This window comes from Ranitomeya imitator, chromosome 1 (assembly GCF_032444005.1).
Source record: "Ranitomeya imitator isolate aRanImi1 chromosome 1, aRanImi1.pri, whole genome shotgun sequence".
NCBI classification, from domain to species: domain Eukaryota; kingdom Metazoa; phylum Chordata; class Amphibia; order Anura; family Dendrobatidae; genus Ranitomeya; species Ranitomeya imitator.
Window position 1 is genome coordinate 416190146 of NC_091282.1, and position 19334 is coordinate 416209479.

The following is a 19334-nucleotide window of genomic DNA, read 5'->3' on the forward strand; positions in this document are numbered from 1 at the left end:
GCTATGGAATAAGATCTCCCTGTATATTATACAGCCTAGAAAAAGGAGGAGGCTACAGCTACTTCTAAAAGGTTAATCTACAAGAAGGAGACATGGCTGCTTGTAAAGAGTTAACCCCTTTTCTGCCAGAGCTTTTGGACATTTTGCACCTCCGACAACCAGGACAATTGTCACACATTTGACAAAACCTACATTCCAAAATAAAAAAAATAAATCATATTAAAAACCCAGCATTATACAGTATATGGTATTTTCTGAAAGTAGATACCTAGTACATTGGCCAAATGCCACTATGCACTTTATACACATCAGCACCATGAAGCACATTTGCGTTAAAATGAAATTTTTCAGAAATTCAGAAAAACGGATATTAGTAACTATAAGATAATTAGATATAAAAAAAATCTTAACACACAAAAGTTTAAAGGTAGCCAGTCATCAGGGTATTAGACCCTCTACAATTATCAAACGAAAAACTACAATTAATGGATGAATGTAATGATCATTAAAAAGAACCATTACATACAGGCCTTTAGTTAGGGGTCTAATATCCTGATGACAGGTTTCTATACATACTACTTTGACCTATCTACACACATATGAAGTCACCAGAACTGGTGGAACCAGTTTCCCTTCACTAACCTTTTCTCGACATAGGATGTACCAGTATGTTATGTTGGGTGCAGTGGGCTCAAGAGCTGAGTTTCACTGAGGTAACTCGCACGCCTTCCCAGTGCTCCTCTACGAACTGTGCATTTTCTCCCCAAGTCAGGCCAATCTGCTAATCTGCCTCATACAGCACTGCTGCATCCACTTGCTGAATTAACTTAGCCTGGCCAGTCTCTGTAGGAATTTAACCCTCCAAGGTCCTGCAGAGATTAGTTTCCCCTTCCTATCCTGTATGAGCAGGGCCTTAATTAGGCAGCTATGACTTCCACTCCCTGCTTGACCATTGGTTCCTACGTTGTTAGGTCACAATAAGGTTTGCATTTATATTCCGCTACCCATTACTGACTCGGCTACTTTTCCCACCCTGCCTGACCTCTCCTACACTTACTGACCCTGTGCTGCCTGCGCCAACCTCCGACTGTCTGACCACATCTTGACTTAGCACTCTTGTACCACGTACCTGTGCCTCTGACCCTCCAGTCAGCTGCTGCAGTCTCGGGGACTGCCCTGGAGTGGTACCTCGTGACTACCTGTGGCCAAGCCTAACCTTAACACAGCCATCGCTTAGTCACGCCCCTTAAGGGTAAGCCTGGCCCATGGCATAGTGGGTCTACACCCACCAGTATTACACGGAATCTGCACCACACCCGTCAGATGCCAGCTTCTTTAAAGAGCCAGCACTTGAATGCAACCACGGTTGCTGTTAACCGCTTGAATGCCACTGTCAATCTCAAATCGGTCACCAGGTTTTTACTATGTAATCTGAGAGCATCATCATGTAGGAGCAGAGAGTCTGATTCCAGGGATGTTTAACTTACTTGGCTGTGTTTTGCTGTTTCAGTACAATCAGCATCTTATTAGCAGGAGATTATCATTACAAGACAGCTTGGCTCTCTGCTACTATACCATGTACACAGAAAGCTGTGGTGTGGGTGAGGTTGTACACAAATCAACAACTAAGCTCTGTTCAATCTGCAGCAGAGAAAACTGACTTTACTATAACTGCTGCACCCAGTATACTAAGTGATTCTCTGGAATTGGGACATTTGTCCGAACTTACTGGTGTTTTCAGATTACATAACAAAAACCTATTCACAAATTCCACTTAAGGTGTGTGTTCCGGGAGGCGTGCTTTTTTATTATACCCATCACCTTGGTGATGCTATTGGGGAGTGCTCATGGGTTGCAAACGCATGTCCATAAACACATCTGCATTTTTCCTGTAAGTAATTATTTAGACGTTTCCCCTCTAGTCTTGTCCTTATATTTCTTAAGTATTCATCAAACTTTGCAATTCAAAGGAAAGAAAAATAAAGACCAAAACAGATACATCTGAGATACAATGTAGTGTAAAATCCAAATGACAAATAAGCCAATCAGTTAATTGCATAGATACTCTAAAAGCTAGTTGTTTCATTTTACTGCAAATATTAAAGGGATTGTCTGCTCATAATATACTGATGACAAATCCTGTTGCTGGACTTCCACCAATCTGATATTGATGATCTAACACCTGTCATCCTCACCTATCAGCTGTTATAAGCAAGGCACAGCCAGCATCATTCCATTCTACAGTATTCGGCAGTGGTTGCTACACATTGAATGTTGTTGCATACTGAAATCAACTAAATATAACCGGTGCAATTAATAATGACAAACTGACTCTCCGGTGTGGATTATTACCTGCTCAATCAAGTAGGTTCGTTGAAGGTTATTGAATACCTCAGATGAAGGTTGTTGAGCTCTTCCAATCGTTGAAGACAACTGAGGATCCCCTGGTATGGCAAAGTCTGACTGATCAATACCAGCCAAACTAGCAAGTTGCCCCAACCTTAAAAGGAGAACAACTCAAAGGTTAGCATGTTTAAGATACAAATATTGAACTGCAATATGATCAAGACTCATTTATATCAAAAAAAGAAATAAATTGTAAAAGAAAAAACTTAAAAGGTCCTTTCTCCCTTAGAGTACTTTCACACTGGCATTTTTTTTAATACGTCGCAATGCGTCATTTAGGGGAAAAAACGCATCCTGCAAAGTTGTTTGCAGGATGCGTTTTTGCCCCATAGAGTAACATTACCAATGCATTGCGACGTATTGACACACGTCACAACCGTCGTGCGACGGTTGCGCCGTGTTGTGGCGGACCGCCGGGAGCAAAAAACGTTAAATGTAACGTTTTTTGCTCCAGACGGACCGCTTTTTCCGACCGCGCATGCGTGGCCAGAACTCCGCCCCCACCTCCCCGCACCTCACAATGGGGCACCTCACTATGGGGCAGCGGATGCGCTGGAGAAAGCATCCGCTGCACCTGTTGTGCAGCGCTAACAACGCTAGCGTCGGAATCTCGGCCCGACGCAATGCGACGAGCCGAATTCCGACGCTAGTGTGAAAGTAGCCTTACATGTAATAGTGGAGATGTAATCATTTGAAGGTAAGTACTGATTTACTGATTCTGATGATAACCTGCCCCTTCTAATTTCTGTCAGGTGCAGACCTCTCTGAGGATTCAGGTCACCAAATTAATGATGTTCACTCATATTCACATAATGGTCACTTTATGATCTAGGTATGATGTAGATGTCTAGTTTTTGACAATTTCATGGTTTTGACTTGTCAAAAAAAACAGTCTCTCACATCTAAAGCTTTTTGCCTGCATCTTGAAGAGGTTTATTTACAAAAGGAATTATGAAATGTAGCATAGTACTAAAATGGTATGGGCACACATCTACTATATAATTGTCTAAGGGTCACTTCTGTCTTTCTGTCTGTCCTTCTTTCTTTCTGTAACAGATATTCATTGGTTGCGGCCTCTGTCTGTCATGGAATCCAAGTCGCTGATTGGTCTTGGCAAAACGCCCACGACCATTGCCATGACCAATCAGCGATGGCCACAGTCCGGCGGCAATATGGCCGCTCTTTCCTCCCCGCAGTCAGTGCCCGCTCCATACTCCCCTCCAGTCATCCAGTCAGCCCTCACACAGGGTTAATGCCAGCGTTACCGGAGCGCGGTGTAACACACTCCGGTAAGGCAGCTATTAACCCTGTGTGACCAACTTTTTACTATTGATGATGCGTATGCAGCATCAATAGTAAAAAGATCTAAAGTTACAAATAATAATTAAAAAAAACGTTATTCTTACCCTCCGACGTGGCGTCCTGTCCTCGGCAGTGCAAGCGGCAGGTTCCGGTGCTAAGGATGCTATGCGAGAAGGACCTGCCATGACATCACGGTCATGTGACCGCGACGTCATCACAGGTCCTGCGCTCATACCAACCCTGGGATCGGAAGCTGCCGCGTGCATCGCACACAGGCGACAGGACTACAAGGGGCCCTCGGATGGTGAGTATATGTTTATTTTTTAACCTGTTACATACGTGGCTGGGCAATATACTACAAAGCTGGGCAATATACTACGTGACTGGCCAATATATACTACGTGACTGCGCAGTATACTACGTGGCTCTGTGCTGTATACTACATCGTTGTGCAATATACTACGTGGCTGGGTAATATACTACATGACTGGGCAATATACTACGTGGCTGGGCAATATACTACATGACTGGGCAATATACTACGTGGCTGGGCAATATACTACGTGGCTGGGCAATATACTACGTGGCTGGGCAATATATTACGTGGCTGGGCAATATACTACGTGGCTGGGCAAAGTACTACGTCACTGGGCAAAGTACTACGTCGCTGAGCAATATACTACGTAGCTGGGCAATATACTACGTAGCTGGGCAATATACTACGTAGCTGAGCAATATACTACCTAGCTGATCAATATACTACGTGGCTGGGCAATATACTACGTCGCGGAGCAATATACTACGTGGCTGGACAATATACTACGTGGCTGGACAATATACTACGTGACTGGGCAATATACTACGTGACTGGGCAATATACTACGTGACTGGGCAATATACTACGTGACTGGGCAATATACTACGTGACTGGGCAATATACTACGTGGCTGGGCAATATACTACGTGACTGGGCAATATACTACGTGACTGGGCAATATACTACATGACTGGGCAATATACTACGTGGCTGGGCAATGTACTACGTGGCTGGGCAATATACTACGTGGCTGGGCAATATACTACGTGGCTGGGCAATGTACTACGTCACTGGGCAAAGTACTACGTCGCTGAGCAATATACTATGTAGCTGGGCAATATACTACGTAGCTGGGCAATATACTACGTAGCTGAGCAATATACTACCTAGCTGATCAATATACTACGTGGCTGGGCAATATACTACGTCACGGAGCAATATACTACGTGGCTGGACAATATACTACGTGGCTGGACAATATACTACGTGACTGGGCAATATACTACGTGACTGGGCAATATACTACGTGACTGGGCAATATACTACGTGACTGGGCAGTATACTACGTGGCTGGGCAATATACTACGTGACTGGGCAATATACTACGTGACTGGGCAATATTCTTTGTGGCTGGGCAATATACTACATCCCTGGGCAATATACTACGTAGCTGGGCAATGTACTACGTAGCTGGGCAATATACTACGTGGCTGGGCAATATACTACATGGTTGGGCAATATACTACGTTTACATGCATATTCTAGAATACCCGATGCGTTAGAATCGGGCCACCATCTAGGATAGTATATGCAGCAGATTCTGTCAAATAATGAAAGACAAAAAAATTTCCAATAAATTATAAGAATTAATAGAATAATGGATAGGCTACAGGCCCCCATACATATTCCACTCCCTTAACAAAAAGTAGGCAGATTTAGCAAAAAAAACTTCAAAATTAAAAGAAAAAAATAAGTTAGATGGCCAAACAATGAATTGTGTTAACAAAGAAAAAAAAAGAAAACACTATATAATGGGATTGTACTGGTCTACTTAGAAAGATGCCTCAAAAATATATGGAAAGCAAAAGCGGTAAAAAAGTAACCTTGAGTGGTATAGGTTATCGAATTTAGAATATCAAGTACAAATTCAAAAAATAATTTCCAGAGGAACATATATAATTGTTTGGAACCCTATTTGCTGAAAATAAAACACTCTGCCGATAGAAATAATTATCCATATTGCAGCATTTAGCAGACTATGTTCTATGTAGAAACTTGCATAGCAATACAGAAGTAAAGCAGGTATAGATACTAGGAAACTGCCAGCATCCTACTAAAAGTATATTTCACAGTGACGTTCAGGGTATGTTCCCACAACTCATATGTGCTTTGCAATCTCCGCATTATATAAAACATTCAGCTATAACACTTACTGCACATTTGCTGCACATTTCACCCTTTTGTTTTGCAATCCATGGTAACATCAACAGCATAAAATAACGTGCTATGGATTACACTGGTCGACTTATGTTGCAGAATGTCTCAGCTGTGTGTGAATGACATTTATCCAATGTGTACAGTATGTGTCCTACAGAAATTACCTTAAATAGTGAAAAAATAGAATTACGGTAGACTTACCGGTAAATCGGTTTCTAGGAACCCTCCACGACGGCATATGGAGGTTGCCTCTTTGACCTTCTGAATCCCAGATTTGATCCAGGAGTATGGGGGAGGGGGGGTTAATTAGAGCCATCGTGGAAGGTTCCTAGAAACTGAATTACCGGTAAGTCTAATTCTATTTTCTCTAGTCTCCTTCCATGACGGTATATGGAGGAATACCAAGTAATTTGGAGCTAGGGAAGGACAACGGCCTGGAGTACTTTTTGGCCGAAAATTAGGTCCCTATTGGACAGTACGTCCAGTCTATAATGCTTGGAAAAAGTATGTAGTGAGGACCATGTTGCTGCCCTGCAGATCTGCTCTGCAGATACGACTGCTTCTTCTGCCCAGGAAACTGAAGTGGATCTGGTTGAGTGGGCTTTGACCCCCACTGGGGGCGACTTATTTTGAGCAAGATATGCTTCCGTTATAGCTCTTTTAATCCAATTTGAGATGGTGCTTTTAGCTACCTTCTTCCCATTATTTTGCCCTGAGAAGTGGACAAACAGGTTCTGATCAATTCTACAAGAACGGGTTTGTTCTAAGTAATGTAAGACCATGTGCCGCACATCAAGAGTGTGGAATTTTCCCTCTTTCGAGTTTGCAGGTTCTTGGCAAAACGATGGTAGAATGATCTCTTGGGAACGGTGGAATTCAGAGACTACCTTTGGAAGGAAAGATGGATCAAGACGTAGGACTATTGAGTCATCTCTAATTAATAGATAGGGCTCTCTTATTGATAAGGCTTGCAATTCTCCTACTCTCCTAGCCGTAATTATGGCCACCAAGAAAGCCATCTTGTATACGAGGTTTTGAGGAGAACAGGAAGACAAGGGTTCAATGGGTGGACCTGTGAGACCTTGGAGTACTAAGTTAAGGTTCCATGAGGGAACCACAATCTGTCTCTTGGGATACATCCGGACTGCTGAGGTCATGAATCTCTTGATCCAGAGATGACCTGGTGCTTGGTTTAAGGTCGATCTCTAACCCTTTTGCAAAAAATCCTGAATTCTCAATATATTTGGGCTAAATGGATCCGGTTGATCAGGTAGACAGAAGGATGAAATTTTTTTTCGCTTCTCATCAAAACACGAAGGTCGAAACCTTCTCCTTAAACCCCAGAGACAATTCCAGGGGAGTAGATGCCCTAGCCCAGAGTTGGAATTTTCACCAGGCCTATGCGTTCCCACCGATTGCGATTCTGGCAAAAGTTCTACGAAACATTCAAGAAGACCAAACCCCAACTATCTTGGTAGCCCCGTTATGACCCAAAAGGAATTGGTTCAACTTAATCATCCAACTTCAAGCGGATGGTCCAATCCCTTTACAAATAAAAGACAACCTCCTCTCCCAGGAGCCCATTCTCCACTCAGATCCTCAGAGGTGGAATTTAGCGGCGTGGTTACTGAAGCCCAGGTACTGAAAGCTAAAGGGTTGTCAGACCCAGTGATTGTTACCCTGCAGAGATCCAGGAAGCCAGTAACCAACGCCATCTACAATAAGATCTGAAAAGATCGATTTCCGGTAGTCCCGGCCTGTCTACCAGTATTTTGATGCTCTGATCGTTTAGACTCCATTCTCCCGGGTGGAAGTCTTGGCAACTTAGATAATCCGCCTGGATGTTGGAAGAGCCTTTTAGGTGGACTGCTGCCAGCGCCAGTAGGTGTTTCTCGACCCAACAGAATATTCAGGCAGAAACCCTCTTTAGGCTTTTGAACCTTGTGCTGCCCTGGTGCTTAATGTGAGCAACTGTGGTCATGTGGTCCGAATATATTCAGATGTGTTGACCAGCAATCTGGCGACTTGCTGCCAGAAGGGCTTTTTCCACAGCTTTCAGTTCTCTGAAATTTGATAACTTTCTGCTTATTGTCTGGTCCCAGAGTCCATGGAACGGAACATGGTTTACCATGGCTCCCCAGCCTCTCCTGCTTGTATCCGACGTGATCGTAATCAGTGGGACCTGAGTCCAGCTTACGCCTTTGTGGAGATTTTTGGAATTTATCCACCATGCCAAGAAGGCTTTCACCCAACTTGGCATGTGTATCCTTCTGTTCATGGTGCCAGGATGACCGTTCCAGTTGTCTAAAATATGATCTTGGAGGACTCTGGAGTGGGCTTGTGGCCAAGCTACCGATTGTATACAGGCTGTCATGGAGCCTTAGACAGACATGCCTTCCCAGAGTGTAGGAGATCTCATATCCCTGAACCTTTTGTTAGACTGTGGTCGTCTGGAAGAAAGGACATCTGTCTTGCAGAATTTAGAAATACTCCCAGAAATTTTCTGGTCTTGGAGGGTTGTAGCTGAGATTTTTTCAGGTTTGGGATCCATCCCAGGGACCTTAGTATGTCTAGGATGACTGACACATTGGATTTCAGGACTGTCTCAATGGAAGCTACTATCAGCAGGTTGTCCAGATAGGGCACTATGCAGACACCTTGTCTCCGGATAAATGACACTACCTCTGCCATTATTTTGGAAAAGACTCTCGGCACTGAAGAGATTCCAAATGAAAGAACGCTGAACTAATAGTGCTCCATCCGGCGACTCCCCTGTACCGCAAACCTGAGATATTTCCTGTGTCTAGGATGGATTGGGATATGGAAATAGGCATCCTTCAAGTCGACGGTCGACATGAAGAAATGAGGCCCGAAACAGGAATGGCTGATATTACGGACTCTGTCTTGAACTTGCGGTATTTTACGTGTTGGTTGATTCCCTTCAGGTTTATAATAACACGGGCCTCGCCTGATGGTTTGGATACCAGAAACAACAGAGAGTAATGGCCCAGACACCATTCCGATTCTGGAACCGGGAGATCACATTTGATTTTATAAGGTCTCTGAGACCCACTAGTAGAGTTGCATGATCTTTGGGATTTGGAAGGGAAGTTATCTTCAGACCCTGTGGAGGAGAGGAGATAAACTATCAAAAGGCCCTCTTTGATAAAATTGAGGACCCAGTGGGAGCTGGTGATATTTTCCCACTGATGCACGAATCTTGAGAGTCCCCCCCCCCAACCGGGTCAGAGTCATTGTTTCTCCTGTTGAGATGGCTGCTGCTGAGGGAAGAGGATATTTCTCCCCCTATCCTTTGCGTAGCTCCATCTCCCGGTCTTGCCCTTTCCTCTCGCCTGGGAGGTTTGAGACTGTGGGGCACGAAAAAAACGTTTTTTTGTTTTTTTTTAGGAGGTTTTTGTTGCGGGAGGGCTTTTTTCTTGTCAGTGGGCCTTATCTAGGATATCCTCTAGAGCTGGTACAAAGACATACTCCCCTTTAAGGGGTATAGTACACAACTTGGACTTTGAGGTGATGTCAGCACTCCACATCTTTAGCCAGAGAGCTCTCCTCGCAGAGTTGGATTGTACCAGAGATCTGGCGGTAACTCTAATAGTCTCCATGGAGGCATCTGCTAGGAACCCGGTAGCCCTAAGAAGGATGGGTAGTGAGTCCAGCAATTCTCCCCTGGAGGTACCCTGAGAAATATGGATTTCTAATTAACCTAGCCAGCTGGAGAGGGCTCTAGCTATGTAGGTAGAGGCGATGTTCGCTTTTAAGGCAGATGTAGATGTCTCCCAAGATTTCTATAGGAGACTTTCTATTTTCCTGTCCATAGGATCCATCAACTGTGAAGAATCTTCGAATGGGAGTGCAGTTCTTTTTGCAACTCTAGCCACCTGGACATCAACTTTGGGAATGTCCCATTTGACCAAATCACCTTCCAGAGGAAACCTATGCTTCATTACCGAGGGGATGCTGAGGCGTTTTCCCGGTAGCTCCCATTCCTGAACTACCATACTAAGAACATTAGGAAGCACCGGGAACGCCGACCTTTTCTCCATTTTTAGCCCACCAAACATTTGATCCTGAATGGACTGAGGCTCAGGTTCCTCCTCTAGACCCATGGTGTTACGTACTGCGGATACCAGCTCCTCAATATAGTCAGCGGAGAAGTACTTCATGGATTCAGCTCTGGGTAATACAGGATCCTCCCATCTACCCGAGGACGAAGTATAGGACAGGTCTGACTCGGACTCAGAGTCCTCGACCTGAAATTTCCTCTTCTTCCCTGGAGAATGTGGAAGCGGAGGTGGGGATGCAGGAGTAAAAGCTGCCAGGGAAGTTTGCAACTCTTGTTTAACTAGAGCGCGAATTTCCTCTAAAAGGGATGGTTGCTCTGCTCTGACTACTTTGTCAGTGCATGACTGACAGAGTTTTTCATCTCATAAAGGTGGGAATTTTAGATTACAGATAGGGCATTTCTTCTTATTGGCGGCTTTGGCGGCAGACTTGTCTCCCTAAAATAAGAAGGAGAGACTTGTCAGGAAAGAGGACCCCCTGAAAATAACCACCTCCTGGACCCATTCCCTGCAGACACTCACTGTAGCAGGGGCAGCGCTGAGCTCTGCAGACGCAGGGCATGAAGTGGCTTCCATCCTGGGGGAAAAGTCTTACCTCAGCTGAGACTTCTGCAGGATTTTATATCCGTCAAGTGGTAGCACCTGCATCCAGCGTAATTACACTCCCTCTCCCTCCTGGGTCAATGCCTTTCATTAGTGTTCACACGTGAGCAGGCACATGGAGGAAAAGGCTGGGGAGCTCTGGCAGGCCCCCGGCCTGGGATCCCTGGCCTGCTTTGCCCTCTTGGGGGCGTGGGGAGACCAGGAGGAGTCCCGAGGTCACCATGGAGGGGACGACGGGAGCAGTATCAGAGGAGGCAAGAAGCGACCATCCGCTTCCCGGCTAGACAGGCAAAGCATAACACCAAAGGTACTGCAGTTGCCGGCCACCACAGCATACAGGACCTCTCCCTGTCCCATGGGGAACAGGAAAGACACTGGGAGGTGGGAGGGCCTTTTAACCTCTCTGCGTTTCCTGTTCCCCATCAGGACAAAGAGGCAACCTCCATATGCCGTCGTGGAAGATGACTAGAGAAAAATAATATTTGAATGTATTCTAAAACTAATAAATGTACGCAGACAGAGCATATGAAATTCTACTTGGAATGTGAAATATCGGATCTTGTTTACACAGCCTTTTTCTATATTTGCCAATGTTCTGAGATCATATCTTGCATTAGCAACACTTTCCACTAGAGACATCAAACATTCATTTATACAGATTACATGGAAGACCTGGCATGCTCTGTTAGCAGCCACCAGGCCTGTTACCCAACAGAGTTAATGAATACCATAATTAGGTGGGATGTAAAACAATAAGGAACAGTAGGCATTCTTGTGTGGATATTGCAGCCAAGCATTTACCTGGCAGTGCTCTCCAGCACACACTAACCATCCAGTCTATTTTCAATTTATCCACATTTTCCATGTCCTGTCTCTAATTTAAAAGTGAAATATAACCTCTGTTGAATAGATGCATTAGTTACTATGAAGTTTTCAATTTGGGAAAGATAAATATGATAAATAGGCTCATAAACCACATCGGTCGTATTATCCAAAAAAACAACAGATGCTGTGACCTAATGTGTTATACATAGATAAGAAAATAACCTTTTCTTGGTTTTAAAAATTAACCGTCATTTTAGGCTGTGTGCACACGTTAAGGATTTTTCGAGTTTTATTCGCTATAAAAACGCGAAAAAACGCTTACATTAAGCATCCTATTATTAGAATGCAATCCGCAATTTTTGTGCACATGTTGCCTTATTTTCAGCGGCAGGATCACATTCCGGAAAAAAACACAGCATGTTCCATCTTTGTGCGGAATCGCGGGGATTCTGCACACATAAGAATGCACTGATCTGCTTACTTTCCGCATGTGTCTATACCTACCATGCGGGAAGTAAGTGGATCATGTGCGGTTGGTACCCAGGGTGGAGGAGAGGAGACTCTCCTCCAGGCCCTGGGAACCATATAATTGTTAAAAAAAAAAAAAAAAAAAAAGAATTAAAATGAAAAATCATGATAGTCTCACCGTCCGGCGTCCCCGGCAGCCTCACGAAGAGCGGGAAGGCTGCCGGGGATGCCGGAAGGTGGGAATATCACGATTTTTAAATTTAATTATTTGCATAGGCAGCATCAATAGTAAAAAGTTGGTCACACTTGTCAAACACTATTTTTGCTTGGAAAGCGCTAGCATTCTGCAAGCTAATTACGCTTGTAGAACGCTAGTGTTTAGCGGGAATACGCATGCCAATTCCGCATGCGATATACCCGCAAAAGGAGTTACGGAATTGCCGGGGAAATTTCGGAGGCAATTTTGCAACGTGTGCACTTAGCCTTAAAGCGTCAATCCAGCATTTATTTTAGCACTGCAGTTGTGCCACTAACGCAAGGTCCCTGGCCCAAGCACTATACGTAGCAGCCGTCATCTTCAGCAGTTCCCGACGCCACTCTGGTCCCACGCCACCATCTTGTGACCGGCAGTCAGAGGTAACGGTCACAAGCTCTAAGTGTAAGTCTATGACTTTGTCATACTGGCTCCCAGACTTAGGTTTTGTTCTAACTCCAGGTTACAAACTAAAGTCAACTTTAGCAGTAAAATCATTAAAAAAAAAAACAACAAAAACACACTGGAGTGGTGCTTTAAGTTTTATTTCAGAAATCAATAGTACACAAGGAAATAGGCAACTTTGCAATAAATCTTATCAGACAAATCTACATCTTTTTTTTCTCCTGAATTGATCTTTTGTTCTCTGTTCATGGGAGAAATCTGTATTCAGTGAAGACAGATTTTCCCAAATTATGACAGTTGATGTTTTTAAAAATCTATGGAGAGTGGATTAGGCAGTAGCTTGAGGCAGGTATACATTGGGAGAAATACTTATTTGTTCCCTTGCTGATTTTGTAAATTTGCCCACTGACAAAGACATGAACAGTTTATGATTTTAAGGAAAGGTTAATTTTAGCATTGAGAGACAGAATATCAAAAATAAAATCCAGAAAATCACATTGTATAAATTATTTAAATTTATTTGCATTTTGCTGTGAGAAATAAGTAATTGATCCCTTCCAACCATTAAAAATTCTGACTACTACAGACCAGTTAGACGTTCCTAATCAACTCGTTACCTGGATTAAAGACAGCTGTCTTAGATGTCTTACAAAGAGTCCTGTCCACAGACTCAATCAGTCAGACTCTAACTTCTACAACATGGGCAAGAAAAAAGAGCTTTATAAGGATGTCAGGGACAAGATCATAGACTTGCACAAAGCTGGAATGGGCTACAAAACCATAATTAAGACGCTGGGTGAGAAGGAGATAACTGTTGGTGCAATAGTAAGAAAATGGAAGAAATACAAAATGACTGTCAATCGACTTCTATCTGGGGCACCATGGAAAATCTCACCTGAAGTTTGCCAATGAACACCTGGATGATTCTGTGAGTGATTGGGAGAAGATGCTGTGGTCAGATGAGACAAAAATTGAGGTCTTTGGCATTAACTCAACTTGCCGTGTTAGGAGTAAGAGAAATGCTGCCTATGACCCAAAGAACATCGTCTCCACTGTCAAGAATGGAGGTGGAAACATTATGTTTTGGGGGTGTTTCTCTGCTAAGGGCACAGAACTACTTCACCGCATCAGTGGGAGAATGGATGGAGCCATGTACCGTAAAATCCTGAGTGACAACCTCCTTCCTTCCATCAGGACATTAAAAATGGGACGTGGCTGGGTCTTCCAGGAAGACAATGACCCAAAACATACACCCAAGGCAACAAAAGAGTGGCTCAAAAAGAAGCACATTAAGGTCATGGAGTGGCCTAGCCAATCTCCAGACCTTAGTTCTATAGAAACTTATGGAAGGAGTTGATGCTCAGAGTTGCCAAGCGACAGCCTCAAAATCTTAATGATTTAGAGATGATCTGCAAAGAGGAGTGGACCAAAATTCCTCCTGACGTGCGCAAACCTCATCATCAAGTACAAAAAACGTCTGACTGCTGTGCTTGCCAACAAGGGTTTTGCCACCAAGTATTAAATCTTGTTTGCCAGAGGGATCAAATACTTATTTCTCACTACAAAATGCAAATACCGTATTTTTCGGACTATAAGACGCACCGGACCATAAGGCGCACCCCAAATTTGGGGTGAAAATTGCAGAAAAAAAGATTTTTTATAAGATGGGGGTCCGTCTTATTGTCCGAATTTACAGTATCTTACCTGAGGGCTGGCGGTGGCAGAGCAGGGTCAAGGAGGCAAGGTGTCGGCAGAGGTGGGGTGATGCTGGGATGAGGAGGTGCTGGGATGAGAAGGTGCTGGGATGAGGAGGTGCTGGGATGAGGAGGTGCTGGGATCAGGAGGTGCTGGGATGAGGAGGTGCTGGGATCAGGAGGTGCTGGGATCAGGAGGTGCAGTGAGAGGTATGGCGTGAGAGGGGTCCCAGGCTTACCGTGCAGGCAATGCAGGCTTACCGTGGCGGCAGAGGTGCGGTGGCAGAGGTGCAGCGGCAGAGGAGGCGCAGTAAGCGGGGTCCCTTTCCCCGTTATGGTGATGCAGCAGCCCAGTAAGCAGCAGAGCCGGTTGAATCCTGTTGTTATCGGTGGGGGCAGCCATCTTCCTGAGGCCGCGCGTGTGCAGATGAAGCGCTCTGCTTCCCGGGGCTTCAGGAAAATGGCCGCGGGAGGCCGCGCGTGCGCAGATGGAGATCGCGGCGGCCATTTTCCTAAAGCCCCGGGAAGCAAAGCGCTCCATCTGCGCACGCGCGACCTCAGGAAAATGGCCGCCACCACCGATAACAACAGGATTCACCCGGCTCTGCTGCTTACCGGGCTGCTGCATCACCTCACCGGAGAAAGGGACCCCGCTTACTGCGCCTCCTCTGCCGCCGCACCTCTGCCACCGCATCTCTGCCGCCACGGTAAGCCTGCATTGCGACTATTAGACGCACCCCCCAGTTTCCCCCCTTTTTTTGGGGGGGGAAAAGTGCGTCTTGTAGTCCGAAAAATACGGTACATTTATACAATGTGATTATCTGGATTTTATTTTTGATATTCTATCTCTCAATGTTAAAATTAACCTACCCTTAAAATTATAGACTGTTCACGTTTTTGTCAGTGGGCAAACTTACAAAATCAGCAAGGGATCGAATACTTATTTCCCCACTGTACATTTCACTGCAAGTTCTCCTAAAACTACAGTCATCGTTCTCCCTAGAACTTTATGAGCAACAACTGTCACCTCCTATCTCAGCAATGGGAAAATCTGAATATTTGCATTCACTGAAGACTGATTTTATGTCCAGGAGGAGAAAGAAGCAGATTTCTCTGAAAAAAATAAGAAACATTGTAATATATATTTTGTATACTACTGAATTATGGAGAGAAATTTAAATGATGGTAACTCTAAATTCTTGGTAAGGCCTGAAACACTGACCTGTTGGAAGATTGCGTTATAGAAAGAAAGAGGATTTTTTGTGTACTCACCGTAAAATCCTTTTCTCCGAGCCATTCATTGGGGGACACAGACCGTGGGTGTATGCTGCTGCCAATAGGAGGCTTACACTAAGTGATACAAAAAAAGTTAGCTCCTCCTCTGCAGTATACACCTTCCTGCTGGCTCTCAGCTAACCAGTTCGGTGCCAAAGCAGTAGGAGATCAATAACAACATAAAGTATAGCATGTCAAATTATATGAGAGTATAGCATGTCAAACTATAAAACAAGCCCAAGCTAATAACAGGGTGGGAGCTGTGTCCCCCAATGAATGGCTCGGAGAAAAGGATTTTACGGGGAGTACAAAAACATCCCTATTTCTCCTTCGCTTCATTGGGGGACACAGACCGTGGGACGTCCCAAATCAGTCCCTGGGTGGGTACAACATCAAATCAGGCCCTGTGTAACCGCTACTTACAAGAGCGCTACCGCGGCCTGCAGAGTCTGCCTGCCCAGACTCACATCTGCGGAAGTCTGGGAATTATAGTGCCTCAAGACTGCATGCGGACTGGACGAACCCGCAAGCTTGCAGGCGTGCTTTATCGATGCCTGGTACCTAGAGCCCAAGAAAACCTCGATCGACAGAGTGGAGTTAGGCTGACGTCTAACCTGGAAGGACTCCTGGCTAACGAATCCACCAGGCTAACATGGCTGATGAAATGGCTAAACCCTTCCTGTAACCATCAGGAAGCCTTCCTCTGACCGTCAAAAAGTCCAAATAAGGTGTCCATCCTTCGGAAGGACGCCGTGCATGATACGTACCTACTCAAAGTACTCACTTCGTCCAGAATATGGAGAACCCATCCCGTTTTGTGGACTGGTGCCAAAAGAGAAGAGGGAAGAACGATGCCCTCGTAACATTGGGAATACAATACCACCATGGTTACAAGGGACGGTGATGGCCTGAGGACAACCTTGCCTTGATGATAATAAGGAAAAAAATCTGAAAGAACAGAGTGTCTAGCTCCAAAGACTTGTCAGAATGATGAGATCGCAGAGAAAAAAGGGGCGACCTTCCATGATCGTAAAGTCTGTCTGAATCAAAAAGGAGTCTACTGTAAGACTCCCAGGATCTTTTTTTTTTTCTCTTTCGGGCATGCGCAGTTTGCGCTGCCCTTCGAACTTACAGCGCAGGCGCCGGGGACATTCATGAAGGAAGTGGAGGCGGCGCACAGAGGCCCTGAGTGATGGCAGGGAGGCGTTTGTCTCAGAGGGGAAAGACATACCCCCCTGATAAATTAGAGGTATGAGGGACAAATTAAAAAATGATTATTTCAGCATTGGCAGGGGCACCAACTAAAAGAGCCACCTAGATAAAGCGCGGCATTAGTGCAACACAAGGTGGCTACTACAGTTAAAAACGCCTGGGGGGGGGGGAATGACAGGTTCCATTTAGAGGTCCCAAAGTTCTAATGGTATGTGAAAGGGAAGGACCACATGTGAAAACTCCCTGCGAGAAAGTCCCTACTTGCAGTTTTGATGGAAAATTACTAGCTCCGCAAACAAGAAAACAAACGTGGTCCGTGCGGATCTCCCAGGACCACACTGGGGCCCTTCCTGCTTCCTAACAACGCTCGGAAGAAGGGGAAGGGGGGTTATCGAAACTGGTACCACGGAAGAACCAGAGAATTCACTGCAATGGCTTTTGGATCTTGAAGCCGAACCATGAACACAAGTACATTGGCGTTCAATCTGGACGCCATCCGATCTACATCTGGAGTGCCCCAGTGAAGGCAGATCTGATGGAAGGCTTCCGGGTGAAGTTCCCACACACTTGAGGCGGGACCCTGATGGCTGAAGAAGTCTACCGCCCAGAGATCTACTCCTGGGATGTGTACTGCCGAGATCACCGAATAATAGATCTAGGCCCATCAGAGAATGAGAGGTACCTCGTGCATGATGCCTGACCGTGGGTACCTGCTAGATGATTGACGTATGGCACAGCCGTGGCATTATCCAATTGAATTCGGATGGGGTGACCCGCCAGAAGGCAGAGGATCTGCTGTAGAACTAGCTGTATCGTTCGGATCCCCAGAACAAAGATCAGGAGAAGAAGGCTGGCATCGGTAGTCACTAATAATCATTGAACTGGAAGGAACTCCCCTGGATGAGGAAGAAGCTCAGAGACTACCATCTGAAAGCCTGATTGACCTACAGAAAACGAGCGGAGCGAAGGAAACAGCTTCCATTGCTGTCACCATTTTTCCTCATGACCCTCCCAGCAAATCGAATGGAATGAGTGATCAAGTAAGTGAGTTCTGAGTTGAAGGGCCACGGCCTTGTCTCTGGAAGTGTTCAGGATCATCCTTAAAAAGAATTTCTGCTGGGGGGCTGGAAAAGAGGAAAAAACCTGTTCAGATGAAGCTGTAAGCCTAGGAGAGGGTATAGCAATTGAAATAGACGACTCCACGTAGTCCTGGAAGAGCGGCTAGAAAGTCGACCGTATAGGGCAGGACGACCACGCCTCTAGGGTGCAAGAGGAACATGACGGCCGCCATGACCCTTGCGAACATTCAGGGTGCGGTAGCAAGACCGAAGGACAAGGTCGTGACTTGAAAATGCTGTTAGCGAATGGAAAAGCGAAGGAATTTTTGAAGAGAGGAAAATAGGAATGTGAAGGTAAGCATCCTGAATGTCGGTGGATGCCAGAAACTCCACCCTTTTTCCGTTGAAGTAATGGCTGAGTGGAGACACTCCATCCGAAGAAGGACCTTGTAAAAGTTTGAAGTCCAGGATCGGTCTTACTTTTGGGTCCCCCCTTTTGGAACCAAGATCCCATAGATCTAGTCCGTCCTGGACAATTCTTCCACTGCTGGTTGGGTCTATAGGAAACATGCAATCCTAGAAAGTGATGTCAGAGGCTTTTTGAACGCAGAGTACGCTTCCATACTCTGAGCTATAATGCCCTTCTGGGTGTAATGGCATTTGCTGCTGACAGTGCTGCTCAACTAGCTGCATCCAAGAGGCGTGAACCAGCTCAAGAAATTTGATTGACCAGCTGTACTGTCTTCGGGGAAAAGGTTACTGATTAATCAAAGTAGTTAAGGTCTCCGACCAGGAGACCATTGCTCTAGCAACCCATGCGGTGTCTAAGGAAGGGTAGAGCACTCAAGCCGAGGCTGCAAGACGGAACAAACCAGATTTGCTATCTGACAGTCCGTTGTAATTTTAATTGATGACCCATCGGGCAGGAATACTGGTAGACAAACCACAGGAGATTCTACCCGGATAATCTGCCAAGTGGCAGAATGCGCGGCTGCATCCAGGTCAGGAAAAGCCGTCTTTTGCTACCTCCGCTCTCTTTTGACAGTGCGGAGTTAAAATGATGAACCCTCAATCCACCACCCTCTTAACAGGGAAGTGGAGAGGGATCGTCCACCTTCTTGCATCATCCGCTAAATAGTGGAGGTGCAGAGAGGGGTGCTCGGACACCAAAGAAGGGTGCCACTGTACATCCACAGAGTTCAGGTCATCGGGTGGACAGGGTAGGTTTCGGTGTTAGGCCTGGCTGCAGAAGAGTATACATGGAGGCGACACTCCATATGCTCCTCTATTGATGGTGTGGGGAGATTGGTGCCCTTTAAACCCTTCATGACCCAGCCTATTTTGACCTTAATGACCTGGCCGTTTTTTGCAATTCTGACCAGTGTCCCTTTATGAGGTAATAACTCGGGAATGCTTCAACGGATCCTAACGGTTCTGATACTGTTTTTTCGTGACATATTGGGCTTCATGTTAGTGGTAAATTTAGGTCAATAATTTTTG

The 19334-nt window shown here is 45.3% G+C and overlaps 1 protein-coding gene across 7 annotated transcripts in view; it reads right to left on the reverse strand.

Moving 5' to 3' along the window:
* CEP78 (centrosomal protein 78) overlaps positions 1-19334 on the reverse strand; it is a 189691-nt gene that overhangs the window by 25750 nt on the left and 144607 nt on the right. For all 7 annotated transcript variants that reach the window (XM_069762988.1, XM_069762979.1, XM_069762970.1 and 4 more), the window contains one exon: positions 2353-2500. In XM_069762988.1, the coding sequence (XP_069619089.1) occupies positions 2353-2500 (148 nt within the window). The remainder of the gene's footprint in view (positions 1-2352; positions 2501-19334) is intronic.